The sequence below is a fragment of the Panthera leo genome, chromosome C1 (genome assembly GCF_018350215.1).
Source record: "Panthera leo isolate Ple1 chromosome C1, P.leo_Ple1_pat1.1, whole genome shotgun sequence".
NCBI lineage: Eukaryota > Metazoa > Chordata > Mammalia > Carnivora > Felidae > Panthera > Panthera leo.
The window spans coordinates 52,917,797-52,944,561 of record NC_056686.1 but is presented as its reverse complement, the minus strand read 5'-3'; the positions used below and the strand labels follow the sequence as shown (position 1 = coordinate 52,944,561).

Sequence of the window (26,765 nt, the reverse complement as noted above, 5' to 3'; positions counted from 1 at the left end):
CTCGAACCCATGAGCTGTGAGATCATGACCTGAACCGAAGTTGGATGCTTAAGTGACTTGAGCCACCTAGGCACCCCTTAACATTTGTTCCTAATGTTATCCCCTTATATTCTTCAATTTTTTTTGCATCTTCAAGATGTCAAGAACCCCCTGACGTCGACAGTAGCACTGAGAGGAGGCCCACTAAGTTTGGTAACTGATCTGCTGGGTTACAAAGTGAACAGAATCTCCACGAGGCACAAGCAGCAGCACGTGAACACATCACTATAAACACTAAGACTGTCCGTTCATACAGTTTATTTCACTAGACTGCAAATTTATACACAGTACGAAGGGGTTTCCTGATAGCACGCATACAGTTTACTTTCTGTACTGCTGAAGAACCAATTGTTTTTTTTTTTTTTTACATTATGTCGTGATACCCTATCGTTAAAACGTTATTCAGTGAATTTTTTCCAACTACATATAAACGGAGATTTACCACACACACGGTGCAAGAATGTCTTTATAACATATTTGAATCACAAGATGTGAATCTAAAATACATCACTGTAATTAGAACACTACTTTAAAAATACAATGCCCCACGTTATATTAGCCAGATCGGATTAATCTCTGTATACGTCACAAAGCAGTTCAGTGGATAGCTTCTCGGATAACTGGCAGCAGCTTTGAACTAGGATATCAAAAGAAATCTTTAAGAATCAATTTTGAAGTTTAAAAACATCTTCCTTTATGTACTCAATATTTTCAGAATCAAAATGGGACACTTAAAAATTTATAGTCTCTAACACAAGAAGAAATCCATCCCTCCCTTAGCTGAAAGGCTGGGGTTGTAATACTAGGTTTTGTAAGACATCTGAGAAAAGCATCGTACGGGGAGTGGAAATGAGTGAAAAAGAGACATAACATTTCTTGGAAAGCATTTTGGATTCCTCTGTCTTCCCTGCCTCTGTCAAACATAAAGAATACTGCATTACAAAAAAAGATAGGTTTCCATAAGATGACGTTCTAAAGAAAATGTATGTAAACAAGTCAGAGAGAAGGATTTCTTCATTTTCCCATTTTGTAGAGTGGGGCAGTGGGAGGATATCAGTTAAATAATAGAACTCCGTAGTCAACCACTTCACACACAAAACAGCTAGGGATAATTGCTGACAATTTCTTATGTGTTTCCTTTTCTTTCCCCCAAAGTTTGAGAATGTTTGAAAGTTCAATAAATAGTAGAAAAATAATCCTTTACTTAGAAATTTTGAGATGCATCATTTAGAGCTTAACAGGAGTTCCATACAGCAACTGTGGTATCTAGGTACCGCCAGAAACAAAGCGAGATCTTCCGAAAGCACACATTTCTGTCTGGATGTGCCACATTCCCAGTCTCCGGCTGGGCACACTTGTCTCTCTTCCAGTTAAGGAGAGCCGAATGTTTCTGGCTCCTTGGGACATTCCTCTGGCTCAGCTTAACGAAGGTTCCCAATGTTTCGTTTATGGGTCTCGCCTCTGTGTTTGGAGGTTTGCCTTCTGCTCCATCCCATTGGTGTTATGGCAGGTTCGTTAATCAGGCTTACTTCCCCTCCATTTCAGAACCAGCTTCGCACTTTCACAAAAGTGATTTTGTTGTTGTTTCTCATTCCGAAACACATTTGACAGGCAGCAAGTGAGTTAAACCACTCTGGACAAAGCACGAACACAAGGGGTCTCTTGCTGTGGATTATCCGATGCTGGTTCTTCTTCCCTCCAGAACATTCTGTACCTCCCAGCTCCCATCTTCTCATGGAGGTCAGGAGAGTGTTAGCACTCTGCATCGACGGTGTGTACTGTCACGGCCGCCTGCAAGTGGTGGCTGTGGTGCGGCGTGGGGTGGTGGGAACGGTAGTGGTGGAATTTGTGACTTAGCAGGGCGGCCGTCTGGGGCGGGGCGTCCAGATCCAAGTCCTCGTCGTGGTTCCCCACATCCACCCCAGCTGACAAGGGGTCATTGTTGCATGGGGGGTTTTCACTATCTTCCTGTGGGCTCATGGTGCTGTAACCTAGAAAATGAACAGAACAAGCAGCTGAGAGCTTCCAGACACAGGGAGATGTGACTGAAGATTTCTAGGGCACGGGGAGATGTTCCTATCTTTGTGTTACATGGGTGCAAACGTCCGCAGGCTGCCAGCAGACGTCAAAGTGGCTTATTTTTGAAGAGATCTTTTGTTAGCTGTTTCTCCTCTGCGCCACCGCCCCCCCCAACAATTACACAATAAAAAATTTTACACACCTGAGAAAGTACAGATAAGAAAAAAAAAATATATATAGGAAGCTTTTTCCCAAATCCCCAAATCAACACAACAAAAACTAAAATCATCGCTCTTCCCACCTGATCCACAGATAACTACCATTGACATTTGGGACTATCCTCCTACACTTTTCCCTGAGGTAAGATTAACTTTATTTGAATGAATGAATGAATGAATGAATGAATGAAAGAAAAAAGAGAGAGAGAAAGAAAGAAGGGAGAAAGGGAGAAAAAGAAAAAGTAGGGAGAAAGAAAAATAAAAAAGGCAGCTTCAAAAAAAAAAGGAAGAAAAGAAAGAAAGAAAAGAAAAGAGAAAAGGAAAACAAAGTCCTAATAGGATTCAAGTCAAGTTGGGGGCTGGTGGAGAAAGCTGGGCTGCACGTGATCTCACAGCAAGGACAAAAACAAGCGTCTCCATTGTGTGTATATCTGTTCTACGACACACACTGGTGTCCTGGAATTCCTACACACAAATTATACAAGTGAGGGAAATGATGATCAGAGAGGTTAATGAACTTGCCCAAAGTTCCAGTACCTGATGAGATACGAACTCCACATATACCCATAGCAACTAGCAAAGGAATCAACTATTCTCTGTGTAAGCTGGCTCACTGTATTTAAAGATTAATTTCTTTTGGTATTCTAAGTAATACACGTTTCAAAAGAAAATGCCCTTGCTGATCAAAGGATTCCATTCCAAGAACTCTGGCATGTTTTTAAATATTGCAAAAATCCCCTTTAAAATTTTTGAGAAGTGACAGCTCATTAATATTTCCACTGCATCTACGGTTAGCATCAATCAGAGCTCACCCATGGGTAGTGCTAGTCACATTTGTGGTGCAAAATTGATGTGCTTGCATACAGCCAAGCAGGAATGGGATATGGTTGAAAATGTATGCTGGGTGCAAAAATTAGAAAGGCAATTCTCTGTCCTCAATGAACCATTTTGCAAATGACAGAATTATTTAAGTCAGTCTAACTCCAGAAATATTTATTGTGCACCTACTATGTACAAGATACTGTGTTAGGCATTGCAGGAGACACCAAGGTGAAAATCTCCCTGCACAAGGAGCTTAAAAGCTAGAGTTTGAGAAATAAAATGAATACAAGCATAGATCCGTTCAATTATTCATTCATTGAAGACCATTATGCAGCCAGAGGGGGAGGCTACAAAACATGAATAAGAGATGTCTCTTTTCCTTAAGGATTTCACAACCGAACAGGAGACTTATTTGTGAAGCTGGGTTTATTCTAATGCAGATGATGGTAAGTGCTATAGTTGAGGTATAACTGGTATCGAGAACATGGAATAACTAATTCCGGCTGGAAGAATGAGAAAGCTCCACAGAAAAACTCCTATTTCAGTTGGGCTTAAAAGGATATGTAGGAGTTTGGTAAGTGGATATGAGCAAGGGAACGGGAGCACAGCCTAGAGGTGTGGAAAGCCAAGGCCACTGCTGTACCACGTGGCTAGGACAGGTGCAGGTAGGCAGTTGGAGAACGTGGCAGGAGAGAGGTGGAAAGGTGAGTTACAGTCAGATTATAAAGGCCAAAGCAGAGAAAATGGAGGAACAATACATTTTGAACAGACTGGAAAAAAAAAATAGCATGACAGTTTCTGTGTTTCAGAGAGAGTTCTCGTGGCAGTTTGGAAGATGAATAAAAAGGAAATAGAGGGGACAGTTGGGAGGTTATTGCAACAGCCCAGATGACAGACTAAGAATTAAAACTAGGGGTATGGGATTAAGCGGATTTAAAAGTATCTCAGAGGTGGAAACAATAGAAGTTGGTAAGCAGTTAAAAGTTAGGGGGGTTTGGGGGTGATGACTTTGAGTCAGGATGAAAAGACTCGGAGATCCCAAGTGTCAGGGATGAAGGGGGCAGAAGAGGGTGAAGTTGATGGACATAGGCGTCTATCATCACTGAGAGTCTCCTTGGTGCCAGGTGGGGGGCTCAATCAAAAAAGGGGTAAGGGGGAAGCTCCAGCTCCCAAGAAGCCCACAGTCAAGAAGGGAAAACAAAGGTATTCAAACAGAGGCACATGGAGAGGGATACCAAAGCTGATTAACTTGGCTTAGGACACCTTACGAGGACACTTAAAGTGGCCCTCATGGGAGAGAAGGGGTTCATTAGGTAAAGAGCGGGTTGGAAAGGTACTGCAGGCTGGGAGATGAGCAAATGCCAAGACACAACAGCCCGAGAGCCTCTAGGGGCTTTGGGGATGATAACAAGCTCGGTATGGGGGAGAAAGCAGCAGGAGAGGAGACTGAATATGTGGGCTCAGACCAGATCAGGAAGGCTGGCTGAGCTAGGAGCTGGGATTTAGCAACAGGCCAGAGGTAGGGGAGGGTGCAAGGACGTAACATGTGCTTGAAGATGATCACTTGTGGCAGTGAGGCGGCTGGAAAGAAGGTGGGACTGAGGCTCAGAGGACAGGAGGCTGTGGTGCTGGCCCAAGGAGATGATGAGGACCTCAAGTGGGCCAGCGGCTGTGTTACGTAGGGCAAGCGGCCGGCTTCAAGACACTGTTCGAGCTCAGAGTAGGTTGCCTTTGGTGGCCCAACTGACTTCCCTGGGGGGAAGATCCAGGTTGACATCCTTGGATAAGGTTGAGGTTTCTAGGTTCAGGGCTGGGGAAACAGTGATGCCTTTCCTCAAGAATCAGGAGCCAGAATGGGATTCTCAGCGTCAGCAGGGCTCGGTCTGGAACGTGAGACTGGATGGTAGACGCTGAAGCCCCAGTTACAGAGTGCTGCGTGTGCTTAAGCTGCCATGTGCTTCACACGTAGGGGACTCAAGTAGAAGACACACTTTTAGCAAAATCTCAGCATCTATGTTGATGATTGTTGGCCAACCTTTAGTGCTAGGCTGTCTTTATCTTGCCTCCAAGTACCTCCTGAAGGGTTTCCCATCTCCACTCATTTACAAGCACCCACAGAAACTGTTAACTCATTTTCACATTCCTGGTGTAAAATTCATGACAGGCCTTCTGCCGGGCTCACCCTCCCACCTTCCATCATCCGGCTATTGTCCTTCATGCTTCAGTTTTTAAAGGTCTTCTCTGGGAAGCAACCCAAACCCCCAGCACCCCATCCTGCCAGCCCACGTGGGGTCTGTTGCCCCTTCTGTGAATTTAAATGGCATTCTGTACACATCTCTAGCTTAGATTTTTACTATGCAATAAAACTTAGGGCCGTCGTGGCCATTAGTGAATTTCCATTTATTTTTGTACTCCTAATATTCAACGCAATGCCTCACACAGAGCAGGCACTTCATTTTTCAAAATCACATTACTATGCTCCCAAAGCAATGTTATTAAGAGTTTTTTGGGTATCTGTGGTTTTATCTGGTGTGACATTCTCATCTAACAATGAAGACATTCCAGGATTCACTGGGCCCTGCCCAGGGGTTCTGACTTAACACGCCAGGGGTGCTCTGGACCTGGCTGATCATAGGCTCAAGGGTGGTTTTAATGATGGAGCTGTTCCCACAGCACCTCAGGGGCACCCCCATTTCTCCTGCTCTTGCTTTCTGATGAGAACCCAAGCACAGGGTCTTCCAAAGTGAACCCCTTGCTCTGGGACATTCTGTTTAATTTTCTCAGTGTGGCAGTATTGCTCAGCCCCTCTGTAACTTACTCAAGCTTCCTCTTATCTCAATAATTAATGAAAATCTGGAGAGAGGGATAGCAAGCTGTGGAGAAGAGGGAGAAAGCCAAACACATGCTCTCACTTAACAAATTGAGTGTTTACTTAGCACCAGACAATTCTGTTGGGTGCTGGGAACAGTGATGAATAAGACAGATTCAGTATGACTCAAGGCAGAAGAAGCACTATTGAAAACACAAAGCTATCAGCCAATACTTTCAAAGGAAAAGTTTCTTACTATCCAAAGGTGTGTGCAGTATAGTCTCTGAAAAGGCGACCTCAAGCAAAAAGTAGGCTCAGGAAGGAGACCAGGCGACCATTGAGAACAGGAGTCAAGATCAGGCTTTTTGGTATTGTGCTTACATATTTAGCTGATGGTTCCTGAAGAAACCTCTCTGGATGGGTGGGGAGGTTAGGTCACTCTGGGGACTCACTCTCCACCTTGTGGTCACAGAGAGTAACTGTGGGAGAATATCCACGCGCCTCCAAAAAACAATGGCCCTAAGTTACACTCTACAGTTTTTGACCAGGTTTTCAAGGCTCACCATTCACCTTTTAAGCTTTTTGGAATTTGCTTTACTAGGAGGAGGTCTCCCTTTTACAAAGAAAAAAATGTTGCTTAAATACATTTATATCCAGTTTCTAATGAGTTGGTAACTAACACGCAGATTCAAAAGGGACAAATACACATTGGTGGTTTTTAACCTAAAGATAAGCCAGTTGATGAATGGACAGAACATGAGATTTTCAGAAGAAAAAAATGGGCAGACATATAGAATTAAAGCATAAATAGGTAGTAATTGTTTTTAATTGCTACTTGCGAGTGTAACAGTAAATCGTCAAGGGCTGAAAAACAGTCATTCTAAGTGGTCTTAGAATATTGACGAAAATAATTCTACCTTTCAAAAACTATTCTTATTTTAGCATTTTTAAGGTGCAAAATTAAAATAAGATTCCTTTGAAATACAAAACTCTCTTGGCCACATGAAATACCACTGACCCCTGAGTAACCTTGAACTACATGGGTCTACTCGCAGGCTAGTTTTCCATAAATACAGGACAGGGCTGTAAATGTATTTTCTCTTATGATTTTAACATTTTCTTTTCTCTAGCTTCCTTTAAGAAAACATTATATAATACATGTAACATACAAAATGTAGACTAATCCACTGTTCATGTTCTTGGTAAGGCTTCCAGTCAACAGATTATTAGTAGTAAAGTTTTTCTTTTGGCGGGGGTGAGAAGTTATATGTGGATTTTTTTAAAATATTTTTTTTTAATGTTTTATTTTTGAGAGTGAGAGAGAGTGGGAGAGGGGCAGTGAGAGAGGGAGACACAGAATCTGAAGCAGGCTCTAGGCTCTGAGCTGTCAGCACAGAGCCCCGTGCAGGGCTCAAACCCACGAACCGTGAGATCATGACCTGGGCCGAAGTCAGCCGCTTAACCAACTGAGCCAACCAGGCACCCCTAGATGTGGATTTTTGATTGAGCAAGGGTGGGGGCTGGTGTCCCTAATGCCCATGATGTTCAAAGGTCAACTGTATTTCTAAATAAAAATACAGCTTTAAGTCTACAAGTTTGGCCTGGTGACATTCAGTTTTAATTCTAGGTATATCACAATTCTGAACCACATCCTGAAAATCTAATCTGTTCAGTACTCATATATTTATGTGTTTTATTCCTTTGAGTTTCCTTTTGTGGAACAGACCCAAGGTAAAAATGCTCACCGGGTTGCAAACAACCACGGTGCTACAATTTTACCCCGTCAAGGGCCAGCACCAACAGCACCAAGGCCACCTTCCCCCAGGGGACTTCCATGATTCTCATGCAGATAAAAGTGAACTAGCTCCCTATCTTCTTTGTTCTGGTCCTTTAAGGAAGCTGTCCTATTCAGTCTTTTATCAGTCTTATGAGTACATGCATTCATTTACAGTTTTCTGCTAGATTGTACATTCCTTGAGGGCAGAGTGGGTATGGAGGTGGATAAGTCACCCTGACCTCCCACCTGCCATATGCTATTTCATTTGGTGCTCACAACTTCACCAGGGAGACATTTCTAATCTCATTTTAATTATTAGGAAACTAAGGTCCAAAGTAGCTTCACTAAGATCTCATTACCTGTTGAGGGGGAGAGGTGGGTTCCAAGTGAGCTGTGCTTGGCCCTATCTTATAAGCTCTTCCATAATCACTCGGCCTCACAGAAATGAGGCTGCCCCTTCACAAGGTCCCCCCACTGTGCCTAGCAAACAGCATAAAAGAACACAGAGCTGAGAAAGAAGGGTACTGACAAAACAACGAGATTAGATTTCCTTGTTTTCATGCGAACCTACCCATGGCCTATTCTTGGCATCACAGGGACATTAACCTGATGCCACCACTTTTAGTGACCCACCATTCAGGTTCAGGGATATGACAACATGCAGTTAAATGCTATTGATTTTTGTGGTACATTTGGAATTATGTGGAATGTCAATGTCTTCCATTTCTTTTGGTGTTGCATTCTATCTGCACGAGGAACTATTTTTCATTCCTCGGGGATAACAGGGATCCAATTATTGTGAAAAATGAAAGAAAGCAAGCCCTTAGCTAGATTCCTTAGCTTTCAGATACTGACACTGCATTACTGCTTTCATCTAAGCTGTTGCTTCATACACCATTTTACTAAGACAATGGGAGAGCTAATGGAACATTGGAAATGTCACTCAGAATTCCAATTTCGTATTGAAGCAATTTCTATCCGGGGAGAAGGAAAGAGAGAGAAAGGATTCAGTATTTCTGCTGAATAAGAAATTATTTCTGTTGAACTTTAGTAGCCTCAAACCTGTTTTATTATTCAAAGGAGAAGAGGCACAGAACTGCCTGGCAGAATGAATTTATGCAGGTTCAAAGGTTTTTAGGGGGAAAAAACCCCAGAAAGTCAAACTGAAAAATTTAAGTTGTGCTTTGACTCTGCATAGAAACCTGAAGTTTCTACTTAGTTGGTGAGAACAATGTCATTCAAAGCTCAAATTAGGAACCTCCAATTTCAAATCAGAGTTTTGGCTTCTGTTTTCCAAAGGGAGTTTGAATACCTGGCTGTCATGTAAAAGGCAACACTGGTTGCCTTGACGAATATCCACTCCTTGCATGTTTTAGCACAGGGCTGGGAGCTCACTGTTTGTAGACTTCCTTTTTTTTTTTTTTTTTTTTTTTCCTAGGGTAGATGTGGAGAAAGAGTCAAAAAGGTATAAATGCATTATTTATGCATTAAAAAAAGATCTGATTCTGGGAAGAAAATAAAGTTTTCTAGCAAATTAAACAAGCACACGAAAAACAAAAAGATCTTACAATTACAAAAAGTTCTTACAAGGCCCCACACTCCTGTCATGTTGCGGAACACTGGCAGTGATGGCTACAGGGCGGGACATGTCTGCTCTTCCCTGTGACGACAAGCCATCCGGATGTTGGCAAGGTAAGAAGCTAGGTGGTGGCCAAGTCTTTGGTACAGCATGTGGACTTGATAATTCACAGCCCGCTCAGCCTTAGTGCCGACCCTTTTCTGAGCATCTTAGAGGCATCTTCTATAACCTCCGTGACTATATACACCAGTCCGCTTGCCTCTGAATCTCCTTTGCCCCAACTTTTCTTTCATCAGCCTTTAAGCCCAGTGCAAATGTTGTCTCTTTGGTGAAGGCTTCTCTGAACCTTCCAGGCAAGGCTGGAGGTCAGGATGGGGAATGCCAGAAGGAAGCATGAACTCTTGTCATGTCCAAAGTGTATACGTGGCTGAGAGAGCCCTTGAGGATGCTGGTGTTGGCCAGCTAACAACAGTGGGTAGCAGAACTGATGTGGATGCCAATTACCAAGGATCACGTGGAATGGTAAGCGGGTTCCATTCAGACAATGTGAACCTTTATGCATGGAGAACACTTAGATGCAATCTGTGTGCCCAAGGGTCATCTCTCTTATTCCTGCAAGTGCCGAGACAAAAATCAAAACTACCCTTGGGCTCCTAGAAATGTGCCATGTTGGAATATGTCCTTTGGAAAACTATGCCAAAGTAATGAATTTGAGCACAGAACAGGAGGGAGAAGAGGGGATGTGAACACTGGCCCACAGGGAGCCCACCAGACTCTTCAGAAGGAGCTAGACCTTACCATGATCACTTTCTGTTCCTGATCGACCCCAGTAGCGACGCCTCCTCTCTGGACTGTGTGCATGTCGTTCGATGACTGCAGCTATAAACCTAGTATTGCTGACTGTGGGGAGAAGACAGTTAATCACTCTTGTGCCATTATCCTTACTGTATAGAGTACATTTGCTCTGGGCAGGTTGATTCACACACTGGGGGGAGCTGTTCTTTGGAGAAATAGAAGAAGTAAATTATTATTATTATTATAATTTTTTTTTTAATTTTGAGGATTAAGGGCAGTGAGAAGTTCCTCATCACAGGTCTCCAACATGCATTAAGAAGACATGTTCTACACAGTTGTAGGCCAAGGTATGTATCTCACGCTAATTGAATTCTTTTTTGATAAAGAAATGCTCTTCCCCCCTGCAACTGAATTATATACATTTAATCCCCGGAGGGATTAAAACAATGTATATCACCTGATGATTCTCTTTCTGAAATACTATGCTGGAAAGCAATGAGGAGGAGAAAGAAAAGGTAGGGTGAGGTGTTAGGACAAAGCACTTAACGAGAAAAGGAACATCAAGACTCCTTTTAAGATTTTCTAAAACAAAGCAAACACCTACACTTATTTATTCCTAATGAAAATGGGGGAGGAAAAACCCTCGCCACATTAAGATTCTTAAATCGTAATATACGCCAAAAGGATAGAAGACAGAACATTTATTCTGGTTTAGCCTCCTGCTGACACGTTCCGCAACGAGGCAGCTTGAATACTCACTGATGCCTCTGTCCTCATGGCTGTCATCGTCCCTTTCATCTCTGTCATTCTCCAGGTTGGACATACGCACTGACATTTCTACCCATCATTAAAGAGAAAGAAACATGACTATTTAATCAAACAAAATCACCCACTTTAATACCCTGTGGAGGCCTCATTTTGATGGCTGGGTGACAGCATTCCATCAAGAACGAGTCCAAACTTGGAAAAGAATAAACTGATGTCCCATGTCCCATCCATTTTTTTTTTTTAAAGGAGGAGGTAGCAGGAATCAAAACAGGGAGGACCAGAAATGAATAATCAAGAGAGGCACCTGAAATTAACTTCTGAAGAAAGGAGAGCAAAGAAGTTGATAGAGGCTAATGGATCTTTAGTCCTCTACCAATGTACCTCAAACAGAAGGAAGGGGTCTAAAGCCATGGCTGAGTGTGCCAAGAAAATGGTGTCACAAAACCCTATAAAAGGCCAGGTATAAGGTAACACTGGATGACTGTCACATACTTACCAAGGGGAAATCTGGGTATCCAAATCTTACCACGGGGAAGGAGCTTTGTGATTAGTCCTGTTACTAAATCAGGCAGCATTATCCCAAGATGCCCCCCACACCCACCCCACTGCCCCATCAGGATTGCGGCCACAGTGAACTATTCCAGCATCACTCTGTCCTTACTGCTGCAAGGATGAGCAAAGTGGCCCTGACCAAGTCCAGAACGATGAGTGAACCTTATCTCCATAAAGGTCAGGTTAATAAATCCCTGGGGCCTTTTACAAAACATGGGGAAGCCCATTAAATGGTTTCGTCCTTGCAAACGAGCACCGATATCCCATTTAACTCTTGGTATGGAAGCCATGATTGCAGATTAATCATTTTGTATCTGGCTCCAATGAATTCTCCTCTTCAAGAGCTGTGATTATTGCTTTGCACGTGTTCCTTCACACCACGGGATAACAGCTGCAATAGAACAGACTCATGGTCTTGCCAACAGGGACCCAGGCTATCTTTGCCTCACCTGTCTGGAACAGCAAAGACAGCACATCTGAGTTGAGGGAAGAACGAAATTTCCCACTAAGCATCCCAGCTCCCCTGCCTGGCTTATTCAAGAGGCATGCCGTGGGCGGCTAATGTGTGTAAGATGAGAGAGCATTGGGGGATTTTCTGGGGAATCAAAATGAAGCTCACAGGGTTGAGACACTAAAGAATGAGCCACGGGCTAAAGGTAGCAAGTAGGCTTTGGGGACTTCCGAATCACACTCCATGAAAACGGAAAAGGTAGTGCTGTTCTTAGAATTACTTAGGGGCTTACACGACTGGCCACTGTCTTTTCAGCTCTGGAAGGATGCAAGGGAGGCTGCTGCCTCCCAGAGGAGCTTTGGATTCATTTGGGGCTCACCTTGGGCAGCAAGAGGAGACATGTGCTGGTGACTCCGGCGATGAATCTGATGGCGGTAGGCATACACTGCAAGGACGAGGACCATGATGCATCCCATGATGCCTCCGGCCACGGGGCCCACGGGGGCACTTTTAATCATGTTCAACGTGACCACCTCGTCACCTTTATTAAAGCAAACAAATAGATGTCCTTTGTCAAGATTTCCCAAGTGTGGTAGGAAGTAGGGATGGGGGTGGTAAGATGGAGGGACTAGAGTGGGGTGGGGTGTGTTGAAGAGAAGAGCAGGTGCTTTAAGTTTTGAAAACCTCAAAGGAGATCCACCAGAATGTGGGACGAGTGGCTTCTGTTAATCCCTGGTTCTCAAATTAAATGTCGGCTGCTCGGCAGAGCAAGAGTACATTTGGCAAGGACTACTAAAACAAGTGAGTAGATGAGAATCACTTAAATATATGCTGCCCAGTGCTAAGAGCCTAGCTCCCCGGGGTGTGGGCTACTCTTGGAAGAGAAGTCATGTAGCACAGAGGTAAGGGCAGCGTGGGCCTCTTGGCACAAATTTATTGTACCTGGTGTCCTTTATGGCAACGAGTGAGTTGCAGGACTCCTAAACAGGATCACACTTCAAAGCTTATAGGTTCCCTTTAAAACACTATTAGCACAGTCACGTAGGAAACTGCAGGTGGGTATATAAAGTGATGTTTTAGAACAAGGTCACTTCAACTACATCCTAAGCTGGTTCAGTAATAATATGTGAGCTCAGGATCCTTCCTCACATAGGAGGAGTTTTTCTTCTATAGACGGGCTAATGTGGGGAGGTGTTTAAAAAAATAAATAAGGGTTTAAATATCTCACCTCCCAGGGAAGCTTTGGGACCTTGTACTAGCTCCAGAAAGACACCAAGAAAATCTCAGAGGAGGGATGCAGGTAGTAAGTATATTTGAGGTCTTGGGGCCTGATCCCAGACACGTTCCTCCCTCCAGTGTCCCTGTCCCCGACCCTAAGCTACCCATTAGATAGCTCTGGCTTCTGCTGACTCCAGGACCTGAAGTACTGACTTGTAGCCACAGAACTTCTGCCTTGCAAATATCATGAGGCAACGTTGCAGCAGGAGAGACCAATGTGCAGTGGTCACTCCACCCATCGCTGGCCCTGTTCTCCCGACAGCTGGGACTCAAATTCAAACAAACTCCATGGTTCAGCCACGCAGAAACCAGGCCTGACATTTCTCAGAACTAGCTTTATGGGAATGAATTCCAGGCTTGTAAACTTTGGCAGGATACATGGCTGCTTACTCTGCATAGAATATCTAAGCCAGCTTTGAAGGTAATTATCTGCCTTGGATTTGTAACTAAAAAACTACTGGCAAAGGAAGGAAACGGGAAACTAGGGTAGAGGATCATTTGAAGATTTTTGTCCTCGCGTAGAGGCAAAAAAAATTCGTATTCAAGAATCCAAATATTCTGGGTTCCCAACAAACATACCTATTGCTCCCAGGTCATCCACATAAGGACTTTTGGCTCCCACGATCCCCCCAAAGCATTCTTTCTGGGGTGCACAGTAGGATTTGTCCAGGTGAGTCTTTCCATCGCTGTCTACCATGCACCATTCACAATCCAGCACACCGAAGCAGTCCCTGCCAGAGAGATGATGCTGAGTGTTCCGGGAAGCTGTGCTGGGCAGGGGACAGCATATGGACTTGGGCATCAGACAGCTCTCAGGAGCTCCATTACTTGCTGGTGCCGTAAGTCCTTGAGCTCTAGTTTCCTTTCCTTATACAAAGAAGAATAGCAACCATCTGCCAAGGCATAGCTGTTTTATGTCTCTCAACAACATGGAAATGAGAGAAATAAAACAGTTCTGTGGATCACACCATAAAATCCACACATCACAGATTAGAAGAGGATTATTCCAAATCATCTCAAAAGACCAAGTGGCCCCAAGGTTCATTAGATTTTGGCCTGACATCCCCCAAGTGTAGGGTCATTTAAAAAAAAAGGGTGGGGGAGGAAGGAAACCTGGTCAAATCAATTTGGGAAACATGAGGCAAGTTAAACAGCTTTCTTTCCTGCCAATTTCTCAGAACTGTTAATATGTTAAGTGCATTAAGACTCTCTAAGAGGATGTGTGCAGTGTTCCTCAAATTTAGTTTTGGGGGCACCTGGGTGGCTCAGTTGGTTGAGCGTCCAACTTCGGCTCAGGTCACGATTTTGCAGTTCGTGAGTTTGAGCCCTGTGTCGGGCTCTGTGCTGACAGCTCAGAGCCTGGAGCCTGCTTCAGATTCTCTGTCTCCTTCTCTCTCTCTGCCCCTTCCCTGCTCACACTCTGTCTCTCTCTGTCTCTCAAAAATGAATAAACGTTAAAAAAAAATTTAGTTTTGAGTTAGTGCCTAATATTCCAAATTAATCTATCTGATACCCTCTCATTCCTTTGCTAAAATATGCACTAAAAGCAGACTGGCTGCCTGTTCTACCCGCTGACCGTACAACCAAATGGCAATTGGCAGCTGTAATACACAGATCACCCCCACTCCCACCACCCCTACAGCCCACCACAGCCACTGCTCCCATGATGGCTAAGCCCAAACATCCTAGAGTGGAGGGAGACGCAGCAGGGGACATGTAGTTGTTGGTTTTTTGATTCTCAAAGCTACCATGAAACCTATCTGCTTTCTAAAAAAGCAGAACTGATCAGCTATAACCCATAGAGCTGGGTTCTGTTTCAGGAACCCAAAAGCCCCTGCCCCTTGCCCTTGGCTTCTGTGTGCCATGTCCCCTCTCATTCCTTTTATCTAAAGAGTAACTTTCCCATCCACAGAGGAGGTGACTAATATATGGTACCAATGCCAAGCAGCTATAAATAGTGAAAACTGGACAACATTACAACCAGTGGATAAAAGGCATACAGAAATCAATTTTGGGTCTGAAAAATTGGTACATATTTAGAAAACATCAAGAATGAGAGTAATAAATAACAGCTGGCAAAGCTCAATGAGGCTCCAGGTTGCCGTTCCTTACTAGACTCTACGCCTGCAGTATCGTGTTGATACCAAGGCAAGCAATGGGCAATGCTTACCCACTTTCCATCCTCTGACTGCACCTGCTGTTGACACACTGGTGAAGGGCATCTTGTAGGCCAGGGTCAATAGCTGTGTATGTTACCGGTTCCTGGTGGACCTCGCAGCTTGGGTTTCTATGTAGGAACAAGTCTGGAGGTTAGGACCAATACCACTCATGTTCTAAACTCATCATGCCTCTGGTCCCCGACTGCCTCAGACAGATCTGGGTTTGAATTCTCGCCACCTATATGTAACCACTCTGGGCTTCAATTTGTTTGTCTTTATGTACACTTAACCACTTAACCACTCTGGGCTTCAATTTGTTTGTCTTTATGTACACTTAACCACTTAACCACTCTGGGCTTCAATTTGTTTGTTTTTATGTACAATAGAAACAATATATGTATAAAAAGAAAATCATAAATATTCAACAAAACGGGAATGTATACAAGAGAAGTGAATGTTACCTCCCCTGACTCACCACTCTAAATCTTACTTTTCAGAGGTAACCACTATTAACAGTTTAATGAAGGTCCCTTTTGACATTTTCTCTATGACTAAACGAACATTTACTAGTATATCAGCATACACAGGATTCTTTCATTTAAGTTCTAGAGAAGGGACTTACCCCAGTTTATTTAGCTGTCGTCTTAAAACTTGTCGCTAATATAAATAATGCCATATTATGTGTAAGCACATGTGTGTATAAAAGGTACCTATAGATTTATCACAAGGTTAATTTGAAAACCAAGTGACTCAATGTGCATAAAGTATCTGACACATGGCAGACACTTCGCGAATGCTTGTTAACAGTCCCCTACTTTATATGTACAGAGCACATATACTTTGAACATTTTCACAGCGTTTAAATTTAAACCTGAAAGAGGACTTCATTGGAAGGCTTGAAATCTGGCTCAGTGAACAGTTACATCATCAGAATGAATCACTTCTTATACCACAACCCAAAACAAATCTATAAATGAGGCTCCCAGGGTGCATGTATCTGTGTATGCCACATACATTTATGTAATATGTATATTTTACCGGTTCTCTGCATTGGTGAGGTTGCCAGTGCACTCATTGACCTCTAGAGGGCACTCACAGGGACATTCACATTCATTTTGTTCCATTCTGAAAGGCAATAAGAAAATTACTATGCAGAGGGTCAATAACAAACTATATGCTGTACATGGACCAGAAGAAAATTAAAAAAAAAAAAAAATCTGAGCTAGTTAAAAGGGAGAGTTAAAAGGAAGTTATGACCAAAGGTTTACACTATGATTGGCTTCCATCCATTACTTTTGGACAAGGATGCTGCGAACCACACAGCTGTCGATGCCTCTGCTACCCGGCCTTTCCTTTTCTACATGACACGCCCCTGTGCTTTCTACTTTGCAGATACCACTTCAAAATGACTAGCACCAGTGAGGATATTTAACAGTGTAGTAAACAGAGAATAGGACCCATGGCATTTTTACCGGTGACAGTTGAGACAGAGACGATCGACCATGCTACAAGCACAGAAGGCAAGAGAGTCGCAGGTTTCGTTGACAATGCCAACAAACGCGTTGGTTCCTGGGATCCTCGCCAGTCTGTACTTAGAACAGTGGCTGCCGTGCACAAGGTTCGTCAAATCTCCCTGGAGACGATGCAGGGGTCAGAAGTGACAGACAACAATGCAAAGAGTCAGCCCTATCATGGTGAAAACAACCCTTCAACCACCTGCTGGAAACAGTGTACATTAAAACCTAATTTAAAAAAAAATTTATTTATTGTCTAATTTACATCTAAGTTAGCATATGGTGCAACAATGATTTCAGGAATAGATTCCTTAATGCCCCTTACCCGTTTAGCCCATCCCCCCTCCCACAACCCCTCCAGCAACCCTCTATTTGTTCTCTGTATTTAAGAGTCTCTTGTGTTTTGTCCCCCTCCCTGTTTTTATATTATTTTTGCTTTCCTTCCTTTATTAAAACTTTATCTGGCTACAAAATATATAGTTACTGTTGACAACTGGAAAAACAATTTTTTCCTTTTTTTTTTTTTTTTTTTAGTTTATTTATTTTGAGAGAGAGCAAGAGTGAAAGCCCGAGCAGTGGAGGGGCAGAGCGAGAGGGTGAGAGAGAATCCCGAGTAGGCTCCCTCGCATCAGCACAGAGCCTGACGCAGGGCTCCATCTCACGAACCATGGGATCATGACTTGAGCCGAAATCAAGAGTTGGGCACTTAACCTACTGAGCTACCCTGGCACCCCTAAACAGAATATTTAAATAACTAAAGCAAGCATCCTTTTCTTCATTCTTTACCAAGAAAATGTGATAGCCAGCTTCTTGAAATGCCAGATTTGTCTACCACATATAAAACCAAAGATTCAAAAGCAGCATTGTAAAGCATGCTCATTCTTTTTTGCATGTGTGTCCAATGTAGTAGGCCAACTATGAAATCCCTTGCTTGTTACTGTGCCAGTCGTCCCCCTCCATGTGTATGGTGAGGATAACCTACCTCTGAGACTTGTGGCACTGAATGGATTCTTAGGGGTCTGGATGGATTTTCCAGAGCCTGGAAGATGCCCAAGCAATAATATAAGCTTATCATCCCATTATAGCTCTAATACCCAGAAATGCTCCAGGTTCCATTTTGGAATAACTTGAGCTGTTAAGAAATTATCCTAATTCATATTCCACTAAAATTTGCGTTTCTGAAAAATTTCTCCCAGAGTATGCTGGCTTTGTCTGCCGAAGACTCAGGAAATCATCGTACAAGTGGTAGAAGACACACAGTAAATCAGATTTTCATAGAACAACCTTACCCAGCAGCTTCCTTTGGATTATACTCAAGTGTGTCATTATCTGCTTTAAAGAGAGTATTCCTCAGAAGGGTGTGAAGTCTAAAGAGAGTAATAATGACTTCTTTTGCTTTGAATATACTGTGCTATTAATGTATTCAATTTTAAACTCTTCTATTACCCAATTTTTTTTTTTGAGAGGATTTTCTTTTTTTAAAACATATTTGAGAGTGAGAGACAGAGAGAGAGAGAGAGAGAGAGAGAGAGAGAGAGAGAGAGAACATGTGAGTGTAGGAGTGTAGGAGGGGCAGAGAGACAGAATCCCAAGCAGGCTCCATGTTGTCAGTGAGGAGGCTGATGCAGGGCTCGAACTCGTGAACCATGAGATTGTGATCTGAGCCAAAATCAAGAGTCAGACAGATGCTTAACCACTGAGCACCCCCAGGCGCCCCGAGTAGGATTTTCAATCAACCAATACATCTTGAAAATTTTTAACTATACATTTAATGATATACGTAACTATTCTAAGTAAAAAGCTTACTTCTTGTGAATAACTTTTTCAACATTGGTTCTGTCACTACCCATTTGAGGTTTCCCAGCTAAGATTATTTACAATTTAATAAGAATATTAAGACCTTTGTTTTTTCTTAAGATCTTTAATCTTACCTAGGTAAGTTTGCAGTTAAATCAAATACTTAAGAGTATTCTAAGCTACAAAAAAAGAAATTATTTTTGGATGATCTACATGAAAGCTCCCATGTAACTGGGTGGATGACCAAGAAATGACCTAATTTGGCCTTAGGAATTTAAGGAGGCTGCAGGATCTCTAGAAGACAGGAAGAGGGGAACACAGGGCACCATGCGTATTTATATAAGACTGTGGGAAAGGACTTCAGCAGACATTTCAAAGGGTTTCGACTGGGTGAGTCTTTAAACAAACAAAACCAAAACAAAATACCAAGTGTGAGACCTTAAAACATTCACTGCTCCACTCTGGGCTTTATAGCCCACAATGGTCAGGCTGGTGAGCTGGACTAAAGTCCTGTCCTCTCATTCTATAATTCTCAGGCAATGAAAGAGCCAGGAATACCGTTCAGATATTAACTATTATTTCATTTCATATTCCACAGTGGGATGAGATATGAGAACGTAAGGATCCACTTACCACAAGGCTAGTGTTGAATTTATAAAACCTTTGGACTGTTCGGTCACTGAAGCTGTTGCACAGGTTTTTCTTTACAAAGTTGGGGTGGTTCAGGATATCGTTTGCTACCAAGGGCTCCTAACAAGGCCAAGTGGACAGAAAACATAGGCCACATAATTAATGAGGCATAGGCTGTGGGCGCACTGCGCTATTGGCTTTGCAACAAGTACCTTGTGGGTAATATGCTGTTGTTCCACAGGTGCATGTCCTTTGGGGTCAATGAGGGTTGGATGTGCCACCAGATAACCCCGGTCCTCCATTATGAAGCACCTGTGTCAAAACACGGGACATCCTTCAGTAATATGAGTGGTTTTTCTATACTGTCAGCATTTATCTTGCTAGCCTTGAAACAAATTGCATTTATCTCAGTGAATAGTCCCTGAGACAAATTCACTGAATCTCAGTAAACGGTCCCTGAGAAAATTCACTGAAGGCAGGCTGGCAAACAGGTAGATAGATCCGTTCTTCTTCTTCTAAGTTTATTTATTAATTTGAGAGCGAGCGAGCGGGACAGAGGCAGAGAAAGACAGAGAGGGAGAATCTCAAGAGGCTCGGCACCATCAGCAGCGCAGAGCCTGATGTGGGGCTCGAACCCACGAACCGTGAGATCATGACCTGAGCCGAAGTTGGGTACTTAACCAACCGAGCCACCCAGGCGCCCCAACAGATACATTATTCTTGAGGTGGTAGGTTATCTGGTATACAGTTTATGGTAAGAAAGTTACACCTGACTCTGAGGCTACCTACATAGTTCAGACGGAATGTGTCCACTTAGCCAAAGATGGACTCAAAAATCTTTTGCAAGGATATGTAAGGGGCAAGTTTATTCTTTCTTCAGAGGAGGGAGACTCTGAAGGAAGTGGCCTTGGCTATTTAGAGGCACAACGTTTAAGCAAACCATACGATTTCTTCTTTTCATGTTAAATATACATAAAATACAACCTGCAGGGACATACAAAAAATATATTTGATGGAAACACTAAATAAGCAAAGCTGGAATTGCTCTAATCAAGGCTATGTACTGCTCTATTTTACTCTGCATTTGTTGTAACAGTTTGCTATTACAACATTTCTCATTCCTCATTAAGGGCCAATGTGAAATTTAGCAGTGATGTGAAGCATGGACCATGAGAGTGAAATAAGAAAGCTATTTTTAAAAGTGGCCTGCATTAAATCAAGGGAATACCCTTGCTTTGATGAGACATGTTCTTTTGAAATTAGGAGGTGAAGGCTTTCTTTAGTTCCACGAGCCTCTTTCCGGGGAAATGTAAAAGGGAAAAGTCTAAGTGTCTGAAATCCCCACAAAGACTTTGGCTTAATAACTAAGTTAACATCAAAAGTACCCTCTGGTCTTTCTAGCACCCAAGATATGGGAAACCTTTAATTACGGACTCTGAGAGAAACAAGAGCTTTCAGGGAATTCTGTGCCACAGTCTTTCTCCTTGTTATGAGATGAATCTGTTTGTCTAAATCCTAAATGGCATGCATCTTAGAAAACAAAAAGAACAAAAACCTTCTTAATAGAACACCCAGGCGACGGAGTCCATTTCTGGTCTTGACCATGACAATGTGGTTGCCATTCAACTAGAGATGTCTGACAGCACTGTCTTTGTATTTTGTGGCTAAACAGGAAATGGTGTTCCCAAAGGGCTTACCTTATTTTGTTGCCACCATCTTGGTTACAGACTGGCAGTAAGTCCATCAGAACCTTGTAGAAGTATCTAAGTGTGAAGTCAATCCCCATCACAGCCACGGTGTGCCCGGAAGACAGCTGGGTACTTCACGTGAAGAGGATCAGTGAGAACAAGAGGCACACATCTTATTTAAAGGAAAGCTATGTTCCATCACGAGGACGTTGTATGATATTAGAAACATATGCCCACTGTCCTGCCACATTTTTCATCCCTATAAAAATGATCAACTAAATGGCTCATTTAGCATAATGGAGATTTGATAGGAGAAAACTTAAGGATAAAGGTATAACTTTCTAATAAGATGAGCCCCAAACCCAGGCAGCTGTGGAATATGGCTAGCCCTGGCTTTAGATGTTCAGACAGTGACTGGACTATTCTTTGGCAAGAATATGGGGATGGCAGGAAGAGGCATCAGGTGGGAGGTTGGAAGCATGACTACCATAGTTCCTCCCAACAAGGAACCTGAGTGATCCCTTTAATTATTTCCCTCATTTCATAGATAAGGAAAGTGAGATCTCATGAAAGTTAACTGACTAGTGTAAGGTCAGACAAAACTACGCCTCATTTTCTTTCTAGAAAACTAAGTTTGGCTCTATTCCAAACATAGCTCGGATTCTAGAACAAAACTCACTTGGTTCACAGGCCAGCTCCTTCTCCAGTCTAAAATGCTACTCTCAGAAAGAGGAGCACCCAAGAGGATACAGTTGGGTACTATATGGTGCTTGCTAACTCTTTAGCTCTGGAATCAGGCAGATCTGGAGTCAAATTCTGGCCCTCTTTGTTCCCATCTCTGTGGTTCCTGGGAGGCTACTTAACCTTTCCAAGACCCAGTTTTCTTATGTGAAAATGGGGATAGTCTTACCTACCTTGCAAAGGCTTAAATGAGACAGTGTTTACAATGCTTAGCAAGCTGCCCAACCTATCCAAAATACCCAATAAAAAGAAGTTACTCAAAAGAAAACCCATCAGGGCTTAAAGCTCAGGGCTGGACAGAGAGTGAACTTACTATTCTTCCAGACAAATGCTAGCTATAGAAGAAGCATGGACTTTTCACTTGAAGCCTAGGTTCTTTCTAATCTGTGATCATGGGCAGTTATGGGGTTTGGGTTACTTGGCCAATGAGCTCCGGGACCTTTGTGGCTGGGAATTGGGTTTACCCAACTTGGGACATTACAGGTGCCCATCATTACCATCATCCACCCATCCACCCAAACACTGATGTGTTTATAAAAGAAAAATGGTGTTGTTATTGACAAAAATCTTAGAAATTTTAAATGGAAAGCTCAGAAGAAAATTCCCAAAGTAAAATCACCTTTTGGAAAATCAAAACCTGGGAGTGAAATCAGCTTTGCTACGTAGGCAACTGTCCCCCTTCTGGTTACTGTCAACATTGATACTAACTTATATAATCTCCAACTCTCTCCCCCGAAAAAACCACTAGCAAAAGGGACAGTGAAATTTGTCAGAGCTTTGCTGTCAAAACTGTGTTTGGCATGAGATGAAGGAGGGCCATGCTGTGCGATTATTTGAGAGGCTACTGCCTCAGTAAGAGCCTGGAGTATTGTTACCGAAGTAACTTAAATTCTACCATGGGAGAAATCCAAGACTCAGTTGCCTTACACAGGATTTATGTTTTGTAGCAAATCATGTTTTGAAGTATCAGTCAAAAGAAGTTTAAGTCTCTCTTACTTTTCCAGGAGAGAGTGAGGGATCCAAACCATAGGTACCATTATGATAATATTTACTGAGTGGTCAGAACTGATAGGCACTCTGGTGGGCGTTTCAATACGTCATTTCAATTATTTCTCACAAAAACTTTATGAGGCATTATCATTTCCAGAGAACTGAAGCTTGGAAACAAAGTATTTGGCCAAAGTCACACAGTGAATAACTAGTGGAAGCAAGAATGGAAGCTCAGTGTCCTCAACTTCAGAGCACACGCTCCTAACTGGTGTGTTAATACTGCTTCCTTAGAGATGCAGTACATTCAAGAGTTTCCAAGCAATTTCACATGACGTACTCCATTTCCTGTGACAACATCAGAAAGGAATTACAGCTCCCATTCTATAAATGAAAAATTAAGCTTAGAATGGCTAAAAGACTTAAAAAGATTGACCACCGTTTACTTATGACACAGAGACCAGTATGCGATTCTGGTTCGTTCTACAATACTATACCTGACTCAGTGAAAAATACAACTCAGGTTTTTCGGGACAAGTTGATTTTGTTCCTAAACTTCCCCTATATGATTACCATCGGCTCCGACATGATCAACGTGCTGAAGGACAAGCAAGCATGTTGCCCATGTAAGTCTGGTATTCATATTTTTACCTGCATTTCAAAACTGTACAGTTACCATAGCAACACATAAAGAATGCCATAGAAAAATCAAACCAAGCCTACATTTCAAGGTTCAAAGGACCATGCTGTTTGCAGCACTTCCAGGAGATTTTCACTGCCAAAGACTCACCTGACCAGTCCTTTAATCCCTGACTATACTTCATCATCTCTGCTAGCATTACCATTCTCCAAAGAATGCACGAGTAGATTCTCAGGCCGCTAATAATGCTCATGGAAGAATCCCCAGTGCAGTTACTGTGAGTAACCGATGAGTGAACGCTGAGCTAGAAAAACCCCTCCCCAAATTATCAGCCAAACCAGTTCTGAAAACCAAGGCTGAAGGAGATTGCTTCCTGGCTAGTTGAATACTACCTTAAATTCTCTTTTCTGACCTATTAAAATGCCAGAAGTTTAAAGCTGGAAGAGGACATTACAAGTAACTGTCATTTATTTGGGACTGCCCATGGTCAAGTGCAGTGCTAGACAGTTCACAGTCATCAACTGCAATTTCTCATTATATCAGTTCAACCCTGGCATCATCACCCGTTTCATAAGTGAGGCTTTGAGAACTCATGGAACGTAGTAATATTACAAGTATTTAACATTTATTGAGGCCTTACCATGTGCCAGGCACCATTCTAAGGGCTTTACATATATTATTTCACATAATCCCTAATCATCTGAGATAGGCCTTAATATTCTTTTTATTTTTGTTATTTTTAAATCTTTTTTTTTAAGTTTATTTATTTTGAAAGAGAGAGAGACAGTGTGAGGGGGGAAAGGGGGCAGAGAGAGGGAGGGCAGAGAATCCCAAGCAGGCTCCATACTGTCAGTGCAGAGCCTGAGGCGGGGCTTGAACTCACGATCGTGAGATCGTGACCTGAGCAGAAACCAAGAGTCAGACACTTAACCAACTGAGTCACCCAGGCACCCCAACCTTAATAACCTTTTTAAAAATATATTTATCGAGAGTGAGCAAGAGACTATGCGTGTGCATGAACAGGGGACGGGCAGAGGGACAGGGAGAGAGAGAATCCCAAGCAGGTTCCAAAACGGGACTTGATTTACAACCACCAGATCATGACCTGAGCCGAAATGAAGAGTCTGATGCTTAACCAACTGCGACACCCAGGCTACCCTATCCTTCTTTCAGAAATGAGGGAACCAAGGCAAAAAGGAACTCGTTTATAGTCATAGAAGTAGTAAATGGCAAACACACATTACCAGAGTGGAATCACATCTTAGGAGGAGGTTAGGTTCTCAAGTTGGCCCATGAGACCAAAATCACCGGTAATCACCTGAACAAAGTACATCCATTAAAGCTACAGTTGCTTTAGTTGAGAACCAGAAGTGGTAGTTGCCCTGTGTTCTCAACTAGGCGGAGTGAAAAATACACAGCTTTAAGTCATAAAAGCATGCTCAGCTAAGGAAGATGTTCAAATGATCAAGTCCACGGGACTGCATATTGATCAAAGCAAGAGCAGATGCTCATTCCTGGAATACACTCTCAGTGAATGACTGGTGGGCAGGACCCAGGATTTCAATGGCCACTTTTCACTCTTGTTAAAGTCGAAGAACTAACCTTGGATAGGTTAAGCACATTGTGAAAAGTAGCCAATTAAGGGAATTGAAGGTTTTTCTAACTTGAAATCCCATCATATTTCCATCATGCTTCATTTGGGCTGACATCATAAATATTTATACATTAGCTAAATGAAGCTTCTTTAACCCATTCAAATTTCAACAAAAACATGTCCACAAATGTAAAAGAGCACTAAAATCTGCACCTCTCTGTGGCCACCCCCTCCCCCCGACACACACGAGAATACTGTATAGAAGAGATAATGGCATAACGAGCAGCAGGTAGCAGAGTCCGATGGAACAGATACCAAGAAAGACACACACAGGCAGTCATTCTCTTCCTGCCACCCCTACCCCCAACATCTGAAGCCCAGTGCTGGCCCATTGTCATTGTCATCAAAGACCAAGGTGATTGCTGTCTCCTCAAGCCACCTTGTTTACTTTTTCCCAACTGATTAGAATATATGGGAGATGTCAAGTCTCATTATTCAGACAATAGTAGGGTATGCCTGACAGATGGTCTGTTAAGGAAAACATTGAAAAGTTCTGTTCTAAATAGGTGTTTACTTGTTCATATGTGACAGAGCCAAAAAGATACCATGCCCTGCAAAACAATCACTGTTTGGCTGGCGGCAGGACCCTGCTTTCCATGGAGACACAGGTCATGATATTGAAATTCCAACACAGTACTGCTTTCCCAATTCTTGCTCCCAATGAACTTGCGTTAGAAGAATTCTCCTGAATGTCAATCATCTGATACATAATGAGCACCAGCGAAAAGCATAAAGTTAAGCAAGAAAAATCTGTCTCCCATAAATTTTAAGGCATCATTATAGGTACCAGTCAAAATATGGGCTTTCTTGGTTGCTAGGGAAAAACATCTATTTGTATAATGAAGGGATTAAAACAATGTATGTGACCTGCCTTTCTACCCAATGTTTCACTGACATTTGTCGCTTAAATACTGAAACCTCAAAAGTCTGAAATACAAAGCACCCGGAATGTATTTACAGTCATGCTGACATTTAATAGCACTGTTGGAAAGTCAGTTTTCAAAATGCTTTTTCATTTTTCAAGAGACAGTATAAGGACAAATTAACAATAACAAAAATAACAAACTCCTATATAATTCTAAGAAGTTAGAATAAAAGAGGTAATAAAATTGGGGTCTTGATACTTTTTTTTTCCTTCACTACACATGCTCCTTTGCTTGGGAAAGTATTCTCTGGTAATAACGGTCAGGCTCTTGTTGGGATTTCTTCAATTGGTTAAGATTGGTATTTCTACAAACTGCCCTACGGATTCTATCTTTTTCTTCTTCTAAAGGATCTTCTTCATAATAGGACTAAGAGCTTTTCATTGACTCAATCACATGATGATCTTGTGAAGTAGGTATTATCCCCATTTTACAGAGAACAGGAGGAAGCTCAGGAAATCCATGAGGACACTGCTAGAGAAGATATTCAAACCCCAGACTGCTCACATCAAAGATCATGCTTTTGCCACTAATCCTTGGTTGTCTACTCTACTTCCAAATTTTCAAAATATTCTTGAGGTGTTTAAAAAAATGACTAAAATATTAATTAAAATATTACCTGGATGAATGTATCGTGTGACTGATGGTTACTACATAACCAGCTCCTCCAACATCCAAATAAGGGCCAGTCAGAGAAATCAAGCCTGGATTAGCCACCGCATGGAGATACCTAACAGACAAGACAAAGTCGTGTTATCTTTAGGGTATGAAAAAACTCTCTAAATTTCAAAGAAAAGTGAACTTGTAAAAAAAAGTTTCTGAATTTATATATGTTCATTTTTTCATAGGTCATATATGAGCTATAATTTGATGCCATGATCATGTGCAGTGACATTAAATATCCCCACTATGGGCATATTACATA

General features: G+C 42.4%; 1 protein-coding gene across 1 annotated transcript in view; it reads right to left on the bottom strand.

Moving 5' to 3' along the window:
* Positions 1-280: 280 nt before the first annotated feature.
* CACHD1 (cache domain containing 1) overlaps positions 281-26,765 on the bottom strand; it is a 209,480-nt gene continuing 182,995 nt past the window's right edge. The window contains exons 16-27 of the mRNA XM_042952006.1: positions 26,460-26,570; positions 20,905-21,027; positions 19,420-19,519; positions 19,211-19,327; positions 16,739-16,899; positions 16,305-16,391; positions 15,278-15,394; positions 13,687-13,838; positions 12,209-12,370; positions 10,818-10,895; positions 10,062-10,163; positions 281-2,030 (exon numbers count right to left, since the gene is read on the bottom strand). Of these exons, the coding sequence (XP_042807940.1) occupies positions 1,792-2,030; positions 10,062-10,163; positions 10,818-10,895; positions 12,209-12,370; positions 13,687-13,838; positions 15,278-15,394; positions 16,305-16,391; positions 16,739-16,899; positions 19,211-19,327; positions 19,420-19,519; positions 20,905-21,027; positions 26,460-26,570 (1,549 nt within the window). The 3' untranslated portion in view covers positions 281-1,791. The remainder of the gene's footprint in view (positions 2,031-10,061; positions 10,164-10,817; positions 10,896-12,208; positions 12,371-13,686; positions 13,839-15,277; positions 15,395-16,304; positions 16,392-16,738; positions 16,900-19,210; positions 19,328-19,419; positions 19,520-20,904; positions 21,028-26,459; positions 26,571-26,765) is intronic.